This window comes from Anarrhichthys ocellatus, unplaced genomic scaffold (genome assembly GCF_004355925.1).
Source record: "Anarrhichthys ocellatus isolate YVR2014 unplaced genomic scaffold, GSC_Weel_1.0 scaffold34, whole genome shotgun sequence".
Lineage (NCBI taxonomy): Eukaryota > Metazoa > Chordata > Actinopteri > Perciformes > Anarhichadidae > Anarrhichthys > Anarrhichthys ocellatus.
Genome location: NW_022280064.1, coordinates 4,234,983 through 4,252,142, shown reverse-complemented (window position 1 = coordinate 4,252,142; position 17,160 = coordinate 4,234,983). Strand labels below are relative to the sequence as shown.

Below are 17,160 nucleotides of genomic sequence, written 5' to 3'. Positions count from 1 at the left end.
GAGAACACGCTCGTACGGGTGAGAACACGCTCGTACGGGAGAGAACCTGAAGGAATGAACTGAAAACCAGATTTTTTTTTTTAGGTCGAGAAGTCATTAAAGAGGATCTACAAGAGGATACTCATAAAAACAAAACTAGAAATACAAATATCAAGACTTTTTAAAGCCGAGGAGGTCAAACTCAATTTAACAGAGCTGGATCATTTTGACATCTTTAATCTTTTAAATGTGGAAATGAACTCCTTCAGATAAACTCTTGATTTATAGCCTTCATCTGGTGTTTTCTGTCCACATTTAAACCTTCTATACACTCACTGTCTGTTTTGATTTGGCGTCGCTGGCTCACTTCACACACTTTGAACTTCCTGCCAGACGCATGACATCATCGACATCATCATCAGTCTGTTTGGATGAAGAAACTGCTCTTAAATGCAGCATGAGAGCTCAAACCAGACACAAAGTGGATTTTAAGGAACACATTGAGGTTCCTAAAAATTCAACAATGAACCGTTTTGGCTGGTTTCTACATTAAAGAGACGTAGCTATTCATTATTAACCATCAAAATGAAAGAAATGCATACATTTTATCGTCCAGCCCACCTTTAAGAAGTGAGGAAACCCGACTGTGTGGGTTAACAGTCGGACTGTGGTCGATGTCTCCAGCAGAGAGGAACTGAGAGTGAAGTGATTTATTATTGAGTGAGTGTGTGTGTGTGTGTGTGTGTGTGTGTGTGTGTGTGTGTCAGGCGGATGAGAGGCGGGGTCACGTGGAGGTGTGTGCGGAGGGCGGGGTCGTGGTGCAGCAGCTGGCCCGGCGGATCGTGGAGGACGGCGGCGCGGCGCTGATCGCCGACTACGGACACGACGGAACCAAGACGGACACGTTCAGAGTGAGGACACGTCTCGCACCACGTGACCGCTTTATTAGGGAACATGGTGTCATTATGTCATGATCATATCTGGAGTATGATCGTCACATATGTCACGTGATGCTGGTCGTGGTTAAAGGAGGTGTTGTACTGGACTTAGTTTATGATATATAGTTTGTTTTTGTTCTTCCTGTTTATATATATTTAATATTAGAAGCCCCTCTGAATATAATGCAGTCATGTTCAACTCCACCTTTAACTGCCATAATATTAAATAATGATAATAATAACAAATATAATTGAATGAACACCTCTATGATGGTGTCAACAACAACAGAACATTGAAGGCATCATAAAAGTAGACTTTTGACACTCCTAATAAGTCTATAAGAGGAGATCTGCATCAATGTCGAGGATTCAAACAGCTTAGTTTAAGGTCGGCGTAGTGAAGACGCTGTGAGGACAGATCTGAGATTTAGACCTTTTTAAAGTAGCGACAGTTTGTTGTCTCCTCAGTTCCAGCTGAAGGAAACAGATGTAGGAAGCAGTGAAGAGGAAACCAGGGTCGACGCTCCTCTTCCTCTGACATTTCTCTCAATTTTCACACCATGATTTTAATTTAATTTAACTGATTCTGGTTTGATTTTCCTTCTTGCTGCTAAATAAAACTATGTGAATATGAAAGGTTACTGTTCTCTTACTGAGCGGACTTCTTGGTTCTTGTTTCTCAGGGTTTTAAAAGCCACCGGCTCCACGACGTCCTCTCCTCGCCCGGCTCGGCCGACCTCACCGCCGACGTGGATTTCGGCTTCCTGCGGAGGATGGCCGGAGGGGGCGTGGCCTGTCTGGGACCCGTCACCCAGCGGACATTCCTAAAAAACATGGGCATCGACTCACGAATGCAGGCGAGTGTGACGGTGTTTACCTCACTGACCACAGGAGATACATCACTCAATGTGATTTATTTAAGCTATTGTGATTATTAATCATTCATTTATTTATTTAATACTAAGATAAATTGTAATACAGATATAAAAAAAACATGTTGCAGAACTTTAGTGACACATTATTATTCATGATATTATTGAGATACATATAGAAAAATGTATCTTTAACTTAGTTTATTGTTTTTTTTGGGAAAACTGAATTACACTTAAAATACGAGTGTAGCATAACTGTACATATAAAATGATTTAAGAGGCGCTGGATCTTTTTCAAAATATCATGCTTCATGTGTTAAAGCTGCATTCTCTCTAGTGTCCACCAGGGGGCGGCGCCTCTGGTTGTATAGAAGTCTATGAGAAAATGACTCTACTTCTCTCTTGATTTATTACCTCAGTAAACATTGTAAACATGAGTTTATGGTCTCAATCTCTAGTTTCAAGTCTTCTTCAGCACAGCATGACGTTCATTTAGTAAATTATTAAACTCCGACTGAGATTTGATTCAAAGCCTTCACTTCCTCTGTGGTTCTCTTGCAGGTTCTGCTGAGGAACTGCAGCGACGCGTCCACCAGGCAGCAGCTGATCGGCAGCTACGACATGCTGACCAACGGCGCCAAGATGGGCGAGCGCTTCCACTTCTTCGGCCTGCTGCACCACAGCCGGCTGGCCAAACCCACCAGACCAGAGGGGCTGAAGCTGGAGAAGAAGAGCCCGGCGCCGCTGCCTGTGGCCGGGTTCACTGAGCTCAGCTTCTCCTGAACACTGTCATGGATGGAGCTCGGACAGAAGATCATGTTCATGGGACGATGCTGTTTTAGATTTAGAAAAGAAGAACTAATTCTATGTCCAACATGAAGCGAGCTAAAAGGACGCATCTCTTTAAGTTAACTGTGAAGACGTTTTGATATAAAGATGTAAGAAAATGAAGAATTTGTGCATTTATTGTTCAACAAACCTGCATTGTTTTGTCTTTAACATATTGGCATTTAGCATTCTAGCATGCTACGGTTAGCGTGTGACAATTCTAACTTTTGCTGAATCTCTCCAACAGAGGTTGTGAGTTAACATGACCCATAATCAGAAATGCACAACTATGAAAAACACCTGAACTGTTTTGTTTTACGTCGCCTACCTGATACCGACAGAGAGACCCGTGACACCGCTGAAGAGGGTCAACCCCTCCTTGCTACGCCGCCTCGCCCTCCTCCTCCGTCCACATCTTGAAGCCGTTAGCTGAGCTCACAGTTGTGCAGCAGCCATGCACAACGAGCCCGCCACTCCTCAGGTGGCAATTAAAAGATTCGGTTACACGCATTAGGGGGTCGCCGCTGCCAAAGCAAGCGGCCGTCCCTCCAGACGGGATCCTGTTCAGGATCGGTAATTAAATGATCGTTACCAAACATCCTGCTGGGGGATCGTTATCAGCTTTTCCTCTGATTCAGGAGGGCTTTTTTGTCATACATTTGGAATAAATTTGAGGATTTTATTATTAAACCTCCTCCTCCTGTAGATGTTTAAAAGGTTTCTCACCACTACGGTTTGAGTTGTGCCTTTAAAACATAACTTAAATTTGGGATTACACACAATTTAAGCAAGATTTCTCTTCTTTCTGGCTCAGTTTGTTGTATAAAAAGCACATTAACTATCAAATGTGAGGATCTATAAATGCTCTGTGTTTACTGAACATTGTAAATTATTAACCAGAATATTCTGCAGGTGAAAAAAAAGAAAAGTGCAAAGATTTGAATGAGATTTTCAGACTTCAAAGAAAACTTTGAAGTCTGAAATCTCCGCTGACCTTTGACTCCTTCCACCATCTTGCCATAAAACCCTCTAAATTCCAGATCTTCCTGTAAAAATGCTCATTATACGAATGTCTCAAAAGTAACCCGGTAAAGTCTCTCAGAGGATGTGATTTTCACCCCTAAAGTTACTATAAATAGAAGCGCATCAGTTCAATAACAAGGATGTAAAAATGAGATTTTCCCAAAGTAAACCATTTTAATATTTTCCCCGTCAAAAAATCGTCCACATGACACAAACATTTCTTGCAAAAATATAAAACTTGTGAAATAACTTCTCAGGCTGGAGTCGGATCAGGATCATTAGCAGCTCGATTCTTAGCTCGTCTTCATCGCCGAGAATCACTGAAAATAACTTAATACATTTGTTTCTCTGCAAAACTATAATGTTTGTAGAATAATCTTGATAAACTGAGTTATCATGTCTTATCATAATGCTGTTATAATAATGTAGACGGATACTAACATACTTAAAGTTAGCATGTTACTAAAATGCTCAATGTTTGCAAGTTAAAACTCAACCTTTCCACAGGGTATCGTTAATTTGCTAACAAGCTAAGATGCTAAATGTTGCATTATGCTAACTGGTTAATTAAGTGGCTAACTATGAAGTATTTTAACATATCATTTTAACACTAGTTAGGTTAGCCAGCAAATTGTCCAAAATAAAGTATGCAGTTAGCAACAAAAGCTAATCTAGGAGGCTACTTCCTGTGTTGGACGCGTAGACGAGAAGTTTGAAATAATTTAGTTATTTGGAAAGTTTTAAAAGGCCCAAGTTGATTGTCACATTTGTCAAATCTTTAAGAAGTTAGCACGACATAAAATACCTGAATTGTCCTTATTGACATATTGACATTTAGCATGCTAAGGTTAGCATGTGACAATGCTATCTTTTCCTGAATCGATACAACAGAGGTTGTGAGTTAACATGATCCATAATCAGAATGACCACAAGTTTGAAAATAAATCTGAGGTTAAAAAAATACCTGAATTGTTTTGTCTTTAACATATTTACATTTAGCATGTTAGCATGCTAAGGTTAGCGTGTGACAATGCTAGGGTGAAAAATATTGGAATTTTACTTTAATATCTGATAATTGTTGGACATGCTAACTATAAGTTAATATTCTGTTGTGTAACATTAGCATTAAAAGTAGTAAGAGTTGAGCCTGAGATGTCCGAAAAAGGCCACCGTACAACGAATAATCCCTTTTGATTTTGGTAACATGACGTTTTCTAAAACACCGCCTTCAGAACAAACTTTACAATTATAATCCAGCTTTCATCCATCCAATAATTTAGTTTTCTGGTGCGTAATGAGTATTACAGATTAGTAAGAAGTTCACTTTTGCAGATGAACAAATTAAAAAAAAGTTATTATCAGTGAATTCTCCTTTTTAAAAGAGTTTCCCAACAGTGGAAAGACCTCCCAACAAAGAACATCAAGAAGAATGAACATTATATTCAGAACATAATCAAGACATGATGTTGTTTTTAAGTTAGCATCACATAGAAAGTCTGAAACGACGTCATAAAAATATGCTATTTGAGCTGAAACAGTATATAAAGGCTCTGGATTTAGGTTTCTTTCAGCTAGTAGCCCTGCTGCGGCTCGACTGCAGACGTTTTATTGAATGTTGAATTCTGGGAATTAAGTTATCCCTCCAGCTTTTGGCTATTTGGGCTCATTTATGTGTATGGCTTGTAGAAAAATATCGCAGTGAAATAGGACAAATGTTCCTTCATAAAAAATTCTCTGGACCTGAATTATCGTCACAGTGTCGTCCCACAGATGCCTCACCGCCGCCTCCCACGAAAGAAACGACGCGCCGCCTCGAGGAGCATTTGCTTCCATGTCGAAAATGTTTTTTACCCATCCGGGGGGGGGGGGGTCGCTAAGGGTCCTCGTCCATGTCGTCCAGGTTGGGCGACATGATGAAGTGTTTGGGGCAGTGCAGGCCTCTCTCGTCGGCGTGCTCCTCCCAGCGGGCGTCGTCGCTCTCGTGGGTGATGTAGCGCTCGCCGCGCCGCGTCTCGAACTCCCTGAGGTCCACCCAGGTCTGATAGTCCTGTGTGAGGACGAGAACCACAACATTTTAAACCATATTTGGAGTGAGGAGGAGTGACGTAGAGACACCATATACTGTACGTCTCCAATAGAGACCTGTCAATCACAGTAAGCCCGCCCTAAAGCATCCCCTGCTTTATGGTCTGTCTGACTCTAAATGGACCATAATGTACTAAATGAACATCATGCTGTATTGAAGAAGACTTGAAACTAGAGATTGAGACCATAAACTCATGTTTACAATGTTTACTGAGGTAATAAATCAAGAGAGAAGTAGAGTCATTTTCTCATAGACTTCTATACAACCAGAGGAGTCGCCCCCTGCTGGACACTAGAGAGAATGCAGGTTTTAAAAAGGAGGTTATCGTTGGATTTCAACCCAGGAACCAGTTTTAGAGTCCCTGAATAAAATATATTTAGTTCCAGCATGAATGCAACATTTTCTGCCAATAAAGTTTTGGTCATTTCACATCATGACATTTGTCTGTGCTCTTCTCACAGCACTTGAATTAAAATGTGATGAGAGACTAATCTGACCCAGTCAAACCCTCCTGATGAAGAAGATCAGCTACATTTCAAAGGTAAAGAGCAGTGTGGTTACCTGCAGCCAGGGGTGGCTCAGCGACTTGTCCACGCTGTAGCGCTTCCTCATCTTCACCTGCAGCAGGTTGTTAATCAGGTCTGTGGCTGTGAGGACGAACAAAAACCTTTAAAAGTCCACACAGGAAACCTGGATCTGATGTTTGATCCTAAGTCTCGTCTCAGCTTCATTTTCAAATGGAAACATATTTAAATAAAACACATGAACACGAAACGAACATATTAAGACCTTTTACATCCTTTTCTTCCTGGTACACAGTTGATTTAGTTACATTTTAAAACTGTTATGAACCTAAATTTCTACAAAATTGGAAAATTCAGCATCCTACAAATGTTTTAAACAATAAAATCGCAAATTAAAATAGTTGCCAATTTAATCTGACGATCAACACGTAGAATAATCTCCTAATTGTTGCAGCCTCATTATATTTTAAGCTGTGGTTCGACAGTTTCTTTATGTCTCAGTAATTTAAACCTCACCGTGCTCCGAGATCTCCTTCCAGGGGTTGGACGGGTACATGAAGGCGGCGTTCTGGATCTGGTCGTTGATGTCCTCGTCCTCGTTGAAGGGAAACGTCCCGCTCAGGCTGACGTAGACGATGACGCCGACCGACCACATGTCCAGAGATCGGTTGTAGCCTTTGCTGCGGAGCACCTCGGGCGCCAGGTAGGCCGGCGTGCCGACCACGGAGCGGCGGAACGACTTCTCCCCGATGATGCGGGCGAAGCCGAAGTCGCAGAGCTTCACCTGGAGGACGAGAGGCGTGAATGCTCCTCCGAGACGTTCGAAGGCGACGGACAGAAGAAAGAGAGACAGTGTTTGGGGTCGTTCTAACCTGAGGGAAGGGTTCTGCCGAGGCCAGGAGAACGTTCTCAGGCTTCAGGTCACAGTGGACGATGTTCTTGAAGTGGAGATGTCTGAGGGCCACCAGGATCTGTGGACACAAGAACATTCAACACTCAACAGTCACAGGAAGGATCCTGGAGATCTTAAAGGACCTCAGACAGAGTTCACAAAACAAATTCACACATGTGAACTAAAAAAAACATTAAAAACAAAGTGGGCATCCTCTAAAAATTGTTAAATTCTCTCCTGAACGTTTGATGGAATGTGGCTGCAGAAACAAGATTAAGAGCTTTAAACACGACATCAACACTGGAGCTGATTAATTAATGATTAATTAAATAAGTCAAGCAACAGAAAATGTATCGAAGCATTGAAGTCATTTTTTAAAGAAAAAATACCCCAAAATCTCTGGTTGCAACGTCTCCGATGTGTTTTTTTCAATGTTTAACATTATTGTAATCTGAATATTTTGGACAAAAACGAGACGTGACGATCTAAAAAGCAGGTTAAATAAAATCTGGCTGCCGGTCGTCGCTGACCTGCGTGACCAGGAACTTGGTGAGGCGTTCGGGCAGTCGGCTCTTCTCGCTGGACAAAATCGTCTCCAACATGTCGCCGTGGAGCTTCTCCATGACCACGAACACCTGCTCGGGCGTCTCGAACATGCACTCCAGGTTGACGATCCCCGGGTGGTGCAGGTTCTGTCAGCAAAACAGGACGGTGAAGTGCAGCCGAGGCCTTTAAACTTAGTTTTGGTGCATTATAATTTAATTTATTTTCAGTTGCTCAAGTAGATAAATGAAGAAGGAAAACAAATAGAATAGAAAAAGAACATAACAGTCAAATACTTTATCAAGATGAATGTGTTTAAGCTTCTAAAAGCCCTAAATTAGGAAGCTTGTTTGTGCTTTTATTGTTTCAGATTTGATTCCCTTCATTCTGCTGAAGGAGCGTCGCACCTGGAGAATGGCGACCTCGTTCCTCAGCTGGCTCTCCTGCTTGGTGGGAAACCTCATTTTGTCGATGATTTTGATCGCCACGTCTCTGCCGGTCTTTCTGTGTTTACCTGCAGAGGATAACATCTTTAAATCTCGACTCAAGGTTTCTATTAATCTGTAAATTAGATGCGTCAGAGGGAGCGATGTGGAATAAAAAGGAAACACAACGACGACAATTTCCCCATATTTTCAGACATAAATAATTATGTTTGACGTCATCACATCAGGCTCCTTGTTTAATTGAGTTTGAGCTGCGAGTGCCGTCGGTGATGTCGAGGTTTTTTCTGCCTCTCACCTCCGTAGACGATCCCAAACTGTCCGGAGCCGAGGACCTCGTCAGCAAAGATCTGATACACTGAACTGATGTCCTGAACCACAAAGAGATCACACAGGTTATAGCAAAAACAAGTCAATAGATATTTTAATCTAGATTATTAGTCAGTGACTAATATAAACTCACTAGACGTTAGAATATAAAGATTATATTTTGTACATCAGTACAACCCCCCGTGAGTACGGAGGCCCAGAAGTGCCAAATGTTTAATACATTTCAGAGTACACGAGGGAAGACTTACCACGTTTTCTTGTATCTGGGAGTTGGACACTGATATGCTGATGGAGACTTCCTCTGAGGAAGACAAACAACACAGTATATAAATGTACAAGCAACCCGTGAACCTCACATGCATGTAAACACAGACGTGAGGGCTTTTATTTTCCTAACCTTCGAATCATTAAAGTCTCATTTCCTGTGTTTTCCATGTTGTTGAAGAAACAGATGACGTTTGTTCAACACCTGATGAAAGAACACTGAGGATGCTTCCAGCTGCGATAACGACCTCAAAATCATTTTCCAGATTTCACAAAAATTAAACTACTTCCTGCCTCTGTGTTAAAGTACGTTGAACACATGAAGGGAGCTCCCGACTGTTAATCCAGCCTGACGTTAAAAAGGCCGAGGGCGCGTTCTGTTCAGAGGAAAAACCTGCTGCGAGTGAATTTCCACTGATGAGCTGATATTGATTTCAGATGGCTGACCCGGGGGTCTGATCAGGTCGTCCCTCCCTGTGATCGATACCGGCAGTCTGCTGTAGGTGGGCGGCCCGATGGTGTGCAGGTCAGCAGTTAGGTCATCATCCAGAGAGTTTATGTAACTTTATCAACAGACACGGAAACTCCGCATCTGTAGCCAGACCGTTAATTCTTAAATAGCCTTTATTGGCCTCAATGAAAAAGGCTTTTATTTTGAAATCATTTCCCATTCATGCGAAAATCTGTTTTCTTTGTTATTGATTTGTAGTTGGTGCTGTATGTTGTTAATAACTGTTTCACATTAAAAGCCTTCCAGCGGTTTAAGGAGCAGAAGCCATTCGCAACTGTGGAAGGCTTTTACTTTGAAGAACAGGCAGGAAGTGTTGAGTTATATAATAATTTGACATTATGGGAAATACGCCGTCTTTCCGAGAGTGAGAAGAAGAAGATGAAGATTAATATCACTCTCACACTTGTGTGTTGAGTACGGAGATGAATTCAGAATGAGGTTAGCTTAGCTTAGCATAAAGACTGGAAACAGGTGGGAACAGCTAGCCTGGATTTAAATAAATCAACCAACCGGTACCTCATAAAACTCACAAATCAACTTTATTTAATAATCTGTACAAAAACAGAAATATAAATGCTTCAAGACTTCATGCTAAGCTAAGATAACCGTTGCCTGACTCCAGAAAAAGTAAATATTTCTATCCATAATAATTTGTATTTTTAGGTCACTTTTTTTGAAATTTGTTGGTAATTCTCACTGTATTATTATTATAGTGATAAAAGTGCACTGTTACACTGTTTGTCATTGAGATGATGCCAAAAAAAAAAAAAGATCCTGGTTACATCATGTGTCCATTAACTTATTGATGTCTGTAATGTCATTGCAAAACAAAACATCTATTTTGGGAAAGAAACTGAAGCTTGACATTAATTAATTACTAAACAGGTTGAACATACGGCCCACTGCTTCTGCTGAAGTACGATGGTTTGTAGAACGACGGTCTTTAATAATAGTTCACGGTCCACTAGGTATTTAGTGCAGGACAACCTCATTTTGGGATTAATCTTAAAACTCTTATTTTTTAGACAAAAAGACACTTTAACCTGAGATGAATCAGAGCGGAAAATCGTCTGAAATCCCTTCAATCATGTTAAAATGTGTGTGTGTGTGTGTGTGTGTGTGTGTGTGTGTGTGTGTGTGGGGTGTGTGCCTGTGTGTGTGTGGTGTGTGTGCCTGTGTGTGTGTGTGTGTGTGTGCCTGTGTGCGTGTGTGTGCGTGGGGTTGTATAACCGTCGTCTCCTGAAACAATATTTTGAAGCTCTTCACAGACGAATCTATTGAAACATAAAAACACAAGAGAGTCTAATCTGATCTAAGATAAATCTCTCCTTCACCGTGTAAGAGGGTAAAGAAGGTTGTGTGTTCAATTCCTCGTAAAGCTTAAAGGTTTTAAAATACTTTAAAAGCCTTGAGGACTCGTGGAGTGCCTCAGGGATCATTTTCGGGCTCATGTTGGATCTTATTTTCTTAATGCTTCCTCGAGGACATGTCGTACGTAAACATGGTAATTACTTATTAAAGGATGAGTCTGGTGACTCTTATCTATCTTGATTTGATTAAAATGCACTTTTAGTTGTATTTATATTGTTATCTTTAAGAACACTAGGTTGGACGAAAGGGTATTTTTCTGCCGGTCACTCACTGTGGTCCTTCCCCTGGCCGGGCCCCGTCCCGACGCTGGCCTTGGGCGTGACGGGCATCAGCGCCTGTCGGACGGCCTTCTCCCAGCTCTTGCCCACGTCCCGCCCCACGCCGGTCAACGCCAGGGCGGGGTTGTGGTGCAGGCTGCCATTGTCCTCCCCGACGTAGTACACCATGTTGGTCGTGATCACCTCGAAGCAGTGCGGGTTGCTGCCCTGGGGAAGGCTGCCGAAGTCCTGCGCCGGCTCCACCTGGAGGATCTCGGACAGGGGGATCTCCTGGAGTCAGAATGAATATAAAGTAAAACAGAAGGTTTTGATTGGCCCCATGAATGTTCCTCCTGTTGGACCTACCTCAACTCTCAGCTTAAGAACCTTTTAAAACATCTCCTCTCTTCACATCCTGGTACTTTGGACTTGTTTGAACCATTTTAAGAGTCATTTTAACCAACAAGAAGCAAATGATCCAAAGGCTCCCTCCATCCTAACACCTCTCCTCTCTCTGCTGAACTGTGAGACTCTCTTTGAATTTCAGTGTTTGAAACTTCCCTTCCTTCCTTTTCTGGCAGAGGGCAAAAAAAAAAACCTCCACCTCTCCAAAAAAGCATGAACGTTGCCAGATCAAACATATAAAAAAGGAGAGCGATCAGCTCAGTGGTGTCTTCATGCCCCTCAGAGTCATCTGAACGTTTCGTGTTTTGCCAAAAGTTCACTTCCCCTCCACACAAACCCCCCGAAACCACAAAGCCCCGATCAGCATCCATTCATCCTGCCGCTCTTATTAAAAGGCAGGACGTGCCTCTGCCGCTTTTGGGCACGAGGCAGCGAGGCGGCGGGCCAGAGAGACGGCAGGGAAGCGACCAGAAAAAAACCCCTCCACCACACATCTTCCCCCGCCTTCCTTCCCTCACCGCGCTCTCGCTTTCTCTTCAAAGGAAGCAGCGCTTTGTGGTAAAGGTCAGCATGTCGCCGGTAGATGAAAGGAGGTGGAGCAGGAGAGAGGGACATGATAGTGAAGGAAAAGAGCTGCAGCTGCACTGGAATCACACCAGGTCATTTCAGATTTCAAGGGAACTCATCTTCCTTCTTGGAAATCCAAAAAAAATTGTAATGTTTTTTTTTTAGTTTTTTTTTTTTAGGGATAGTTACGTTAAGTTAATATAAGACACGAGACTCCGTTGACAAAAACAGTAATTTCACCTCTTAGAGCATAGACCACCGCTGCCTCCATCGGTTAGTTTGTTTTGTGTTATTTTGTGACTTTGGTGTTTTAAAGGGTTCGTTCAGATTCAATAAAGTCACACAATAACATAAAGAAACTAACCGGTCGTCCAGAAGCCCCTGTGTTCTGTGATGCAGAATTACAGTTTTTGTCAAAGGAGTCTGGTGGTGGCTTTGAAGAGAGCACAGAGAACTGCCGACCGCCTTCTACTGCAGCTAACACACCGACTCTGCATAAGTTCCTCTAACTATCCCTTTAACCTCATGTTTAACTCCTGATCTCACACCACACTATTAACACAGTAAAACCAGGGTTCCTACACTAATCATGATGCATTCACTGCCCATGGGAACTCCATCTGCTGAGAAAGCCACGAAATGGATCTCTCGGTGACGTGAGTCAAATCTTAAAATTATTTCTCAAGAAACGACTTGTCACCACATGTATCACAAATGGTTGAAATGTTGATTTAAGTGTTTCTCATATTTTCCTTTAGTGGAAGGTCACAGCATCCCGACCTGAGGAGGATAATTCCAGTGAACGACCTGGTTATAATTAGACAGTGATGTCTAATGTCACTGTACAGTATGAACCCGCTCTTCCCTTCACGTCGCTGCTTTGTTTGGCCGAGGCGGCTGAAAGCAGATCCGAGCCGACCGGGGTCTCCTACCTTGTAATACTTGGCTCCACTTTCATTCTGAAACAGAGTCAGACTCTTGCTGTCCAGCCTCCAGTAATGCCTCTTCCTCTGGAAAGACGAAACAAAGTTCATCAGGACAAAAACTTCATAGATTCAAAAGCCTTTTATTTCAATATAATTACTTTTTTAGCCATATTTCTGCATTGTTGAAGCAAAAAAAGTACAGGATATCAGTGAATAGGATCTAGAATAACCCCGTCATTGGTCTGGTTTTATTCTACCCAGATATGGTCTACTTCTACAAAATCATTATTGTCACTAGGACGGATGACAGACATTCTGAATTTCAGGATTTTCCCTCCGTAATATACACTTTCTATACATAAAAGACAAAAAATACAAGTAAGATTGTTCGTTGTTGCCACTTGTGTGAGGTTAGTAACATTATTACCAGACTAAATACACATTTCCTTTGTGTTAACTGTATATTTGATGTATTTGTGTGTACATGTTTGGTGTTTTGTTGTCCCTCCTCACCATGTTGTCGCTGCTGGTGTAGTGGACCATCCAGCCCTCTTTAACCATCGTGGAGCTTTTCCTCTTGGTGTGTTTGATGGACTGAACCACTCGCATCAGAGGGATGTTGCTGCTGGTGCACGGGCTGCATGTGAGACAGAAAGGACAAACACACAAACACAAGAGACATTATAAGGATGAGCAGCAACTCAAAATGACTTTCTTTCTGACTTTAAATGGACAAAAAGTTAAGTTTATACTCAATAAGTTTCTCAAACTGCCAGATTTTACGACTTAAAGCTTTGAAGCAAAATAAATAAAAGCATCTGCTTAGTAAAGCCACATCAAAGATGTTTTAAAAAGTTGAAGCTGGCATTTGGCCCCTAAAAGTACCCACTTAGACCCAGCATGCTTCTGTCTATCTATCTCGCAGCCGGAGGATCACAAGGATCAATCCGGAGTCGAACCGGCGTCACCTGATGGCTCTGAGCGTCTCGTCGTCGGCGCCGGGACCCTCGATGAAGAAGAGCTTGTCGTCCTGCTCGTCCATGCTGTGGCCGCTGTCGCTGTTGGCGTCACAGTTGTCCACCTCCATCGTCGCCTCGGAGTCCAGACTGGGACTGGCTGGTTCTGCAGGAGCACACAAAGATTCTGAGTACACAACTTATAACCGAGAAGACTTTTATAAAAACGTTTCTCAAGATTTCATTAAGCTGCAGTTCCTCTAATGACCACCAGGTGCTGGCTACAAAAAAATGGTTGAAGTGATCTGGAAAACAATAAACAATGATGAACTTTTATTTAAACAAAGTTACAAATTGAACTATAACAAAAACAACAGAGCAAAAAATGAAGAAAATAAAACACAAAGTCGATGCTCATTTTTTGGTGTTTAGGAGCTACTTTCACTTCCTCTCATGTGAATCTTGATGGGGATTTTATGTCATAACAAGAGTTAGAAATATAGTTTATACGATTTAAATTGGAGCTATTTTGGAGGACAAACAGACTTTCACCAAGAAGACCACTGTTCGTGTCCCGTGTGAAACCAAGTCAACATTGACTTATTTTAACGTAGTTTTGTAACATAACTTTACAAACGGTAGTTACGTAACAAGCATACTTATTTTAATCCAAACCACCATCTTTTCCTCAAGCTAACTAAATAGTTTTGTTGCCAACAACAAATCAAGTTAAAAATGAAGTAAACCTATGTTTGAATTTTCAACTTTTATTCATGTTTTGTAGATTTTTATTGTCGAGAAATTATCGATTGAGACGTCGAATATGTTTGATTTTGCCTCTCCAGCCCCCTTGATGACCTTTTGGTCATTTTAAGATTTCTCTAAATCATTCTTCAGTTAAGATATAATTATTTTTGAAAAGATAAACTGTTCTCTTTGTAACAAATACAATATCTGTTGTTTGTCTGAAGGTAAAGTTAGGGCTTTAATAACCTCTATTGGCTCTTCTTATATAAAGAAACACTTAAAAATATTAAATATACATATGAACCTAAATGAACAGTGTGGTGTATGAAGTTAGTCTTTTCTTATTGTAACTTTACATCACAGTGAGCATAACAGGTGTGTGTGTGTGTAAACTTACCTCCATTAAAGTCGACCTCACCGAGGCAGTCGCGAGGTATTTTGGCCGCACATCTCTTATGGCAGTTAAATTTACAATCTAAACAAAAAGAGATATGTAGAAAAAAAAAATGTATTAAACATTCATTCAAGTCCCAATACATGCAAAACGAGTTTCTAATAGTTTGAATAAAATCATTTCTTTGCGTGGTGACCTTTGCACTGCATGCCCTGGCGGAAGAGGCCCTTCAGCAGACGTTTGCAGAACTGGCAGATGGTGGGTCGAGTGTAGGTATGGACGGAGAAGGTGTGAGGGACTTTGACCCGACCCAGGACCATCTTCTCCATCCAGATGGGACGACCGCTCAACAGGGAGTTACGCTTCCCGGCGCCCAGGAGGGGGCGCTGCTTCCAACCAGGAGGGAAGAAAACAAAGGGAGGGTAAGTTCGTCTGATTCCAGAAGCTCAAGCGGGAAAAACAAAGTCATTTTAAACTAGAGAGGCACTCGGAGAAAATTAAATTCAATGTTACACCCTTCCAACAAGTTTCAATAATATTCGTCCAGCAGTTTATCCGTTATCGTGTTGACAAACAAACCAACAACATAACCTCTTGAGTTAGTAAGTGATTACAGTTATAGCCGAGCCAATCACATCACATGACCTGGAGTGAGCTAAGTGGCAGAAAACTGATGGTTTAGTTCATTCAAGTTTTTCTCTGATAGCCTATATTCACATTTTGTAACTTACATTTAAGACTTTTTAAATACCTTCTAAGGTCTTTTTACTTTAGAGAAATTAACTTTTCAAGACCTGCAGATTTCCTGATATATTTTATCTTCCATGCTAAAGTGTTTTTTCCCCCCTCGACTCTAAAGCTACCGAGGGGAACACTCAGGGTTCAGGAGGGTTTTTTCCTGAGACATCACATTTGGAGAATTGTTCCCTCGTCCTGAAACCAGAGCACAGATGAAATCTCTTCTGTCCACCAGAACAATGGCCGTCCTTGTGCAACGTGCAGCTTACAGACCGCAGTCCTGGTAAGAGCAGGAAGCATGTGACACAATGGGCCTGAATTAGTACAGAACAGTTAAATCCACCTTCTCTCGGCACACAATCGGGTTTATCACGTTCCTATGACGCTTGTGACGTCTAATCAAAGTGTAAATTATCTATAAAAAGCATTTAATACGACGGGAAAGAACTGAAAATCACTTCCACCTCATAAACTGCTGCCTGAACGGGTCAATATCAACGTTGATTTCTTGACCACGTTTACAGGGAACCAGGTTTTATTGTAAATCTGCTTTTGTGCATGACGAAAGCTGGATGAAATAAGCGATAATAACACGGAGCGATGCGTCCTTGTATCTGAAGTAATTCCATCCAAAATCGGACTAAAACTTTAGAAGTTTAAAGTTGTACGTTTCCACATATTCACGCCGTATACGGCCGTGTTGTTGTGATATGAGTGAACTGACAGTTTAAAGTATGCTGATATTTACTGTGTTGTTACTGAACCGTTCCAACAGCAGCTAAGAGCAGATGTTCCACATAAAAATGTGTGTGTGTGTGTGTGTGTGGATAACAGTGTGATGGAGGAGATAAGAGTGTGTTTGTTCCAGTGAGCGTGAAGCTCTGACTGTGACTCGCTTTGTTCGCTGGTGTGAACATGATGGAAAATCCAGTGGTTTGCCTCCAGCCATCATAGAGAGAGTGTGTGTGTGTGTGTGTGTGTGTGTGTGTGTGTGTGTAAGAGTGACTACTGGAAATGGCTCATTAGTTGCACAACGTAGATCTGCTAGCGTGGAAAGTGTGTGTGTGTGTTTTCACTGGCGTCATTCATTATTTGTCAATCTCTAAACCGACTTTCACTTCACTAAGAGCACCTCTTTCTGAATGAACTGTACGACTGGACCATCTTTAGGGTTTGCCTAATCCAGCTTTTATCCCAGCATGCAACTGGGGCGAGAGGCAGGGTACATTCTGACACGAGACAACCACTCACAGCTTCGGGCAAAATTGGAGTTTCCAGTTCAGCCGACCTGCACATGAGGAAACCGGAGCACAAAGAGGAAACCCAGACAGGAAAACACACAGACAGCATTCAGAACAGCAGGGGAGGGAAGTACCTCAGTACTTGTACTCAAGTACTGCACTGAAGTATACTTTTGAGGTTGTAACTCCTCTCATTTTAGTATTGGAACATTTAGAAACAATGGCCTGAATAAAAGCTCTTTGTTGTTAAACGATGTTAAAGACTCGGTGAGGAGCACACCCACGATGTTAAAGACTCGGTGAGGAGCAGACCCACGATGTTAAA

At 41.9% G+C, this 17,160-nt stretch overlaps 2 protein-coding genes across 2 annotated transcripts in view; one reads left to right on the top strand and one right to left on the bottom strand.

Annotated features, from left to right (window-relative positions):
* The window catches only part of ndufaf7 (NADH:ubiquinone oxidoreductase complex assembly factor 7), a 7,829-nt gene extending 5,066 nt beyond the window's left edge, over nucleotides 1-2,763 (top strand). The window contains exons 8-10 of the mRNA XM_031866147.1: nucleotides 747-890; nucleotides 1,601-1,774; nucleotides 2,351-2,763. Coding sequence (XP_031722007.1) covers nucleotides 747-890; nucleotides 1,601-1,774; nucleotides 2,351-2,572 — 540 coding nt within the window. The 3' untranslated portion in view covers nucleotides 2,573-2,763. The remainder of the gene's footprint in view (nucleotides 1-746; nucleotides 891-1,600; nucleotides 1,775-2,350) is intronic.
* A 2,750-nt stretch (nucleotides 2,764-5,513) lies between these two features.
* On the bottom strand, nucleotides 5,514-15,763 carry LOC116393534 (serine/threonine-protein kinase D3). Its single transcript, XM_031865929.1, has 15 exons — nucleotides 15,720-15,763; nucleotides 15,053-15,288; nucleotides 14,860-14,937; nucleotides 13,728-13,881; nucleotides 13,273-13,396; nucleotides 12,766-12,843; nucleotides 10,876-11,152; nucleotides 8,707-8,759; nucleotides 8,427-8,499; nucleotides 8,093-8,199; nucleotides 7,673-7,834; nucleotides 7,123-7,221; nucleotides 6,767-7,034; nucleotides 6,288-6,373; nucleotides 5,514-5,687 (listed from the first exon to the last, which is right to left on the bottom strand). Exons 1-15 carry the CDS (start codon nucleotides 15,761-15,763, stop codon nucleotides 5,514-5,516), a joined length of 2,013 nt encoding a protein of 670 aa, XP_031721789.1.
* Nucleotides 15,764-17,160: the final 1,397 nt, after the last annotated feature.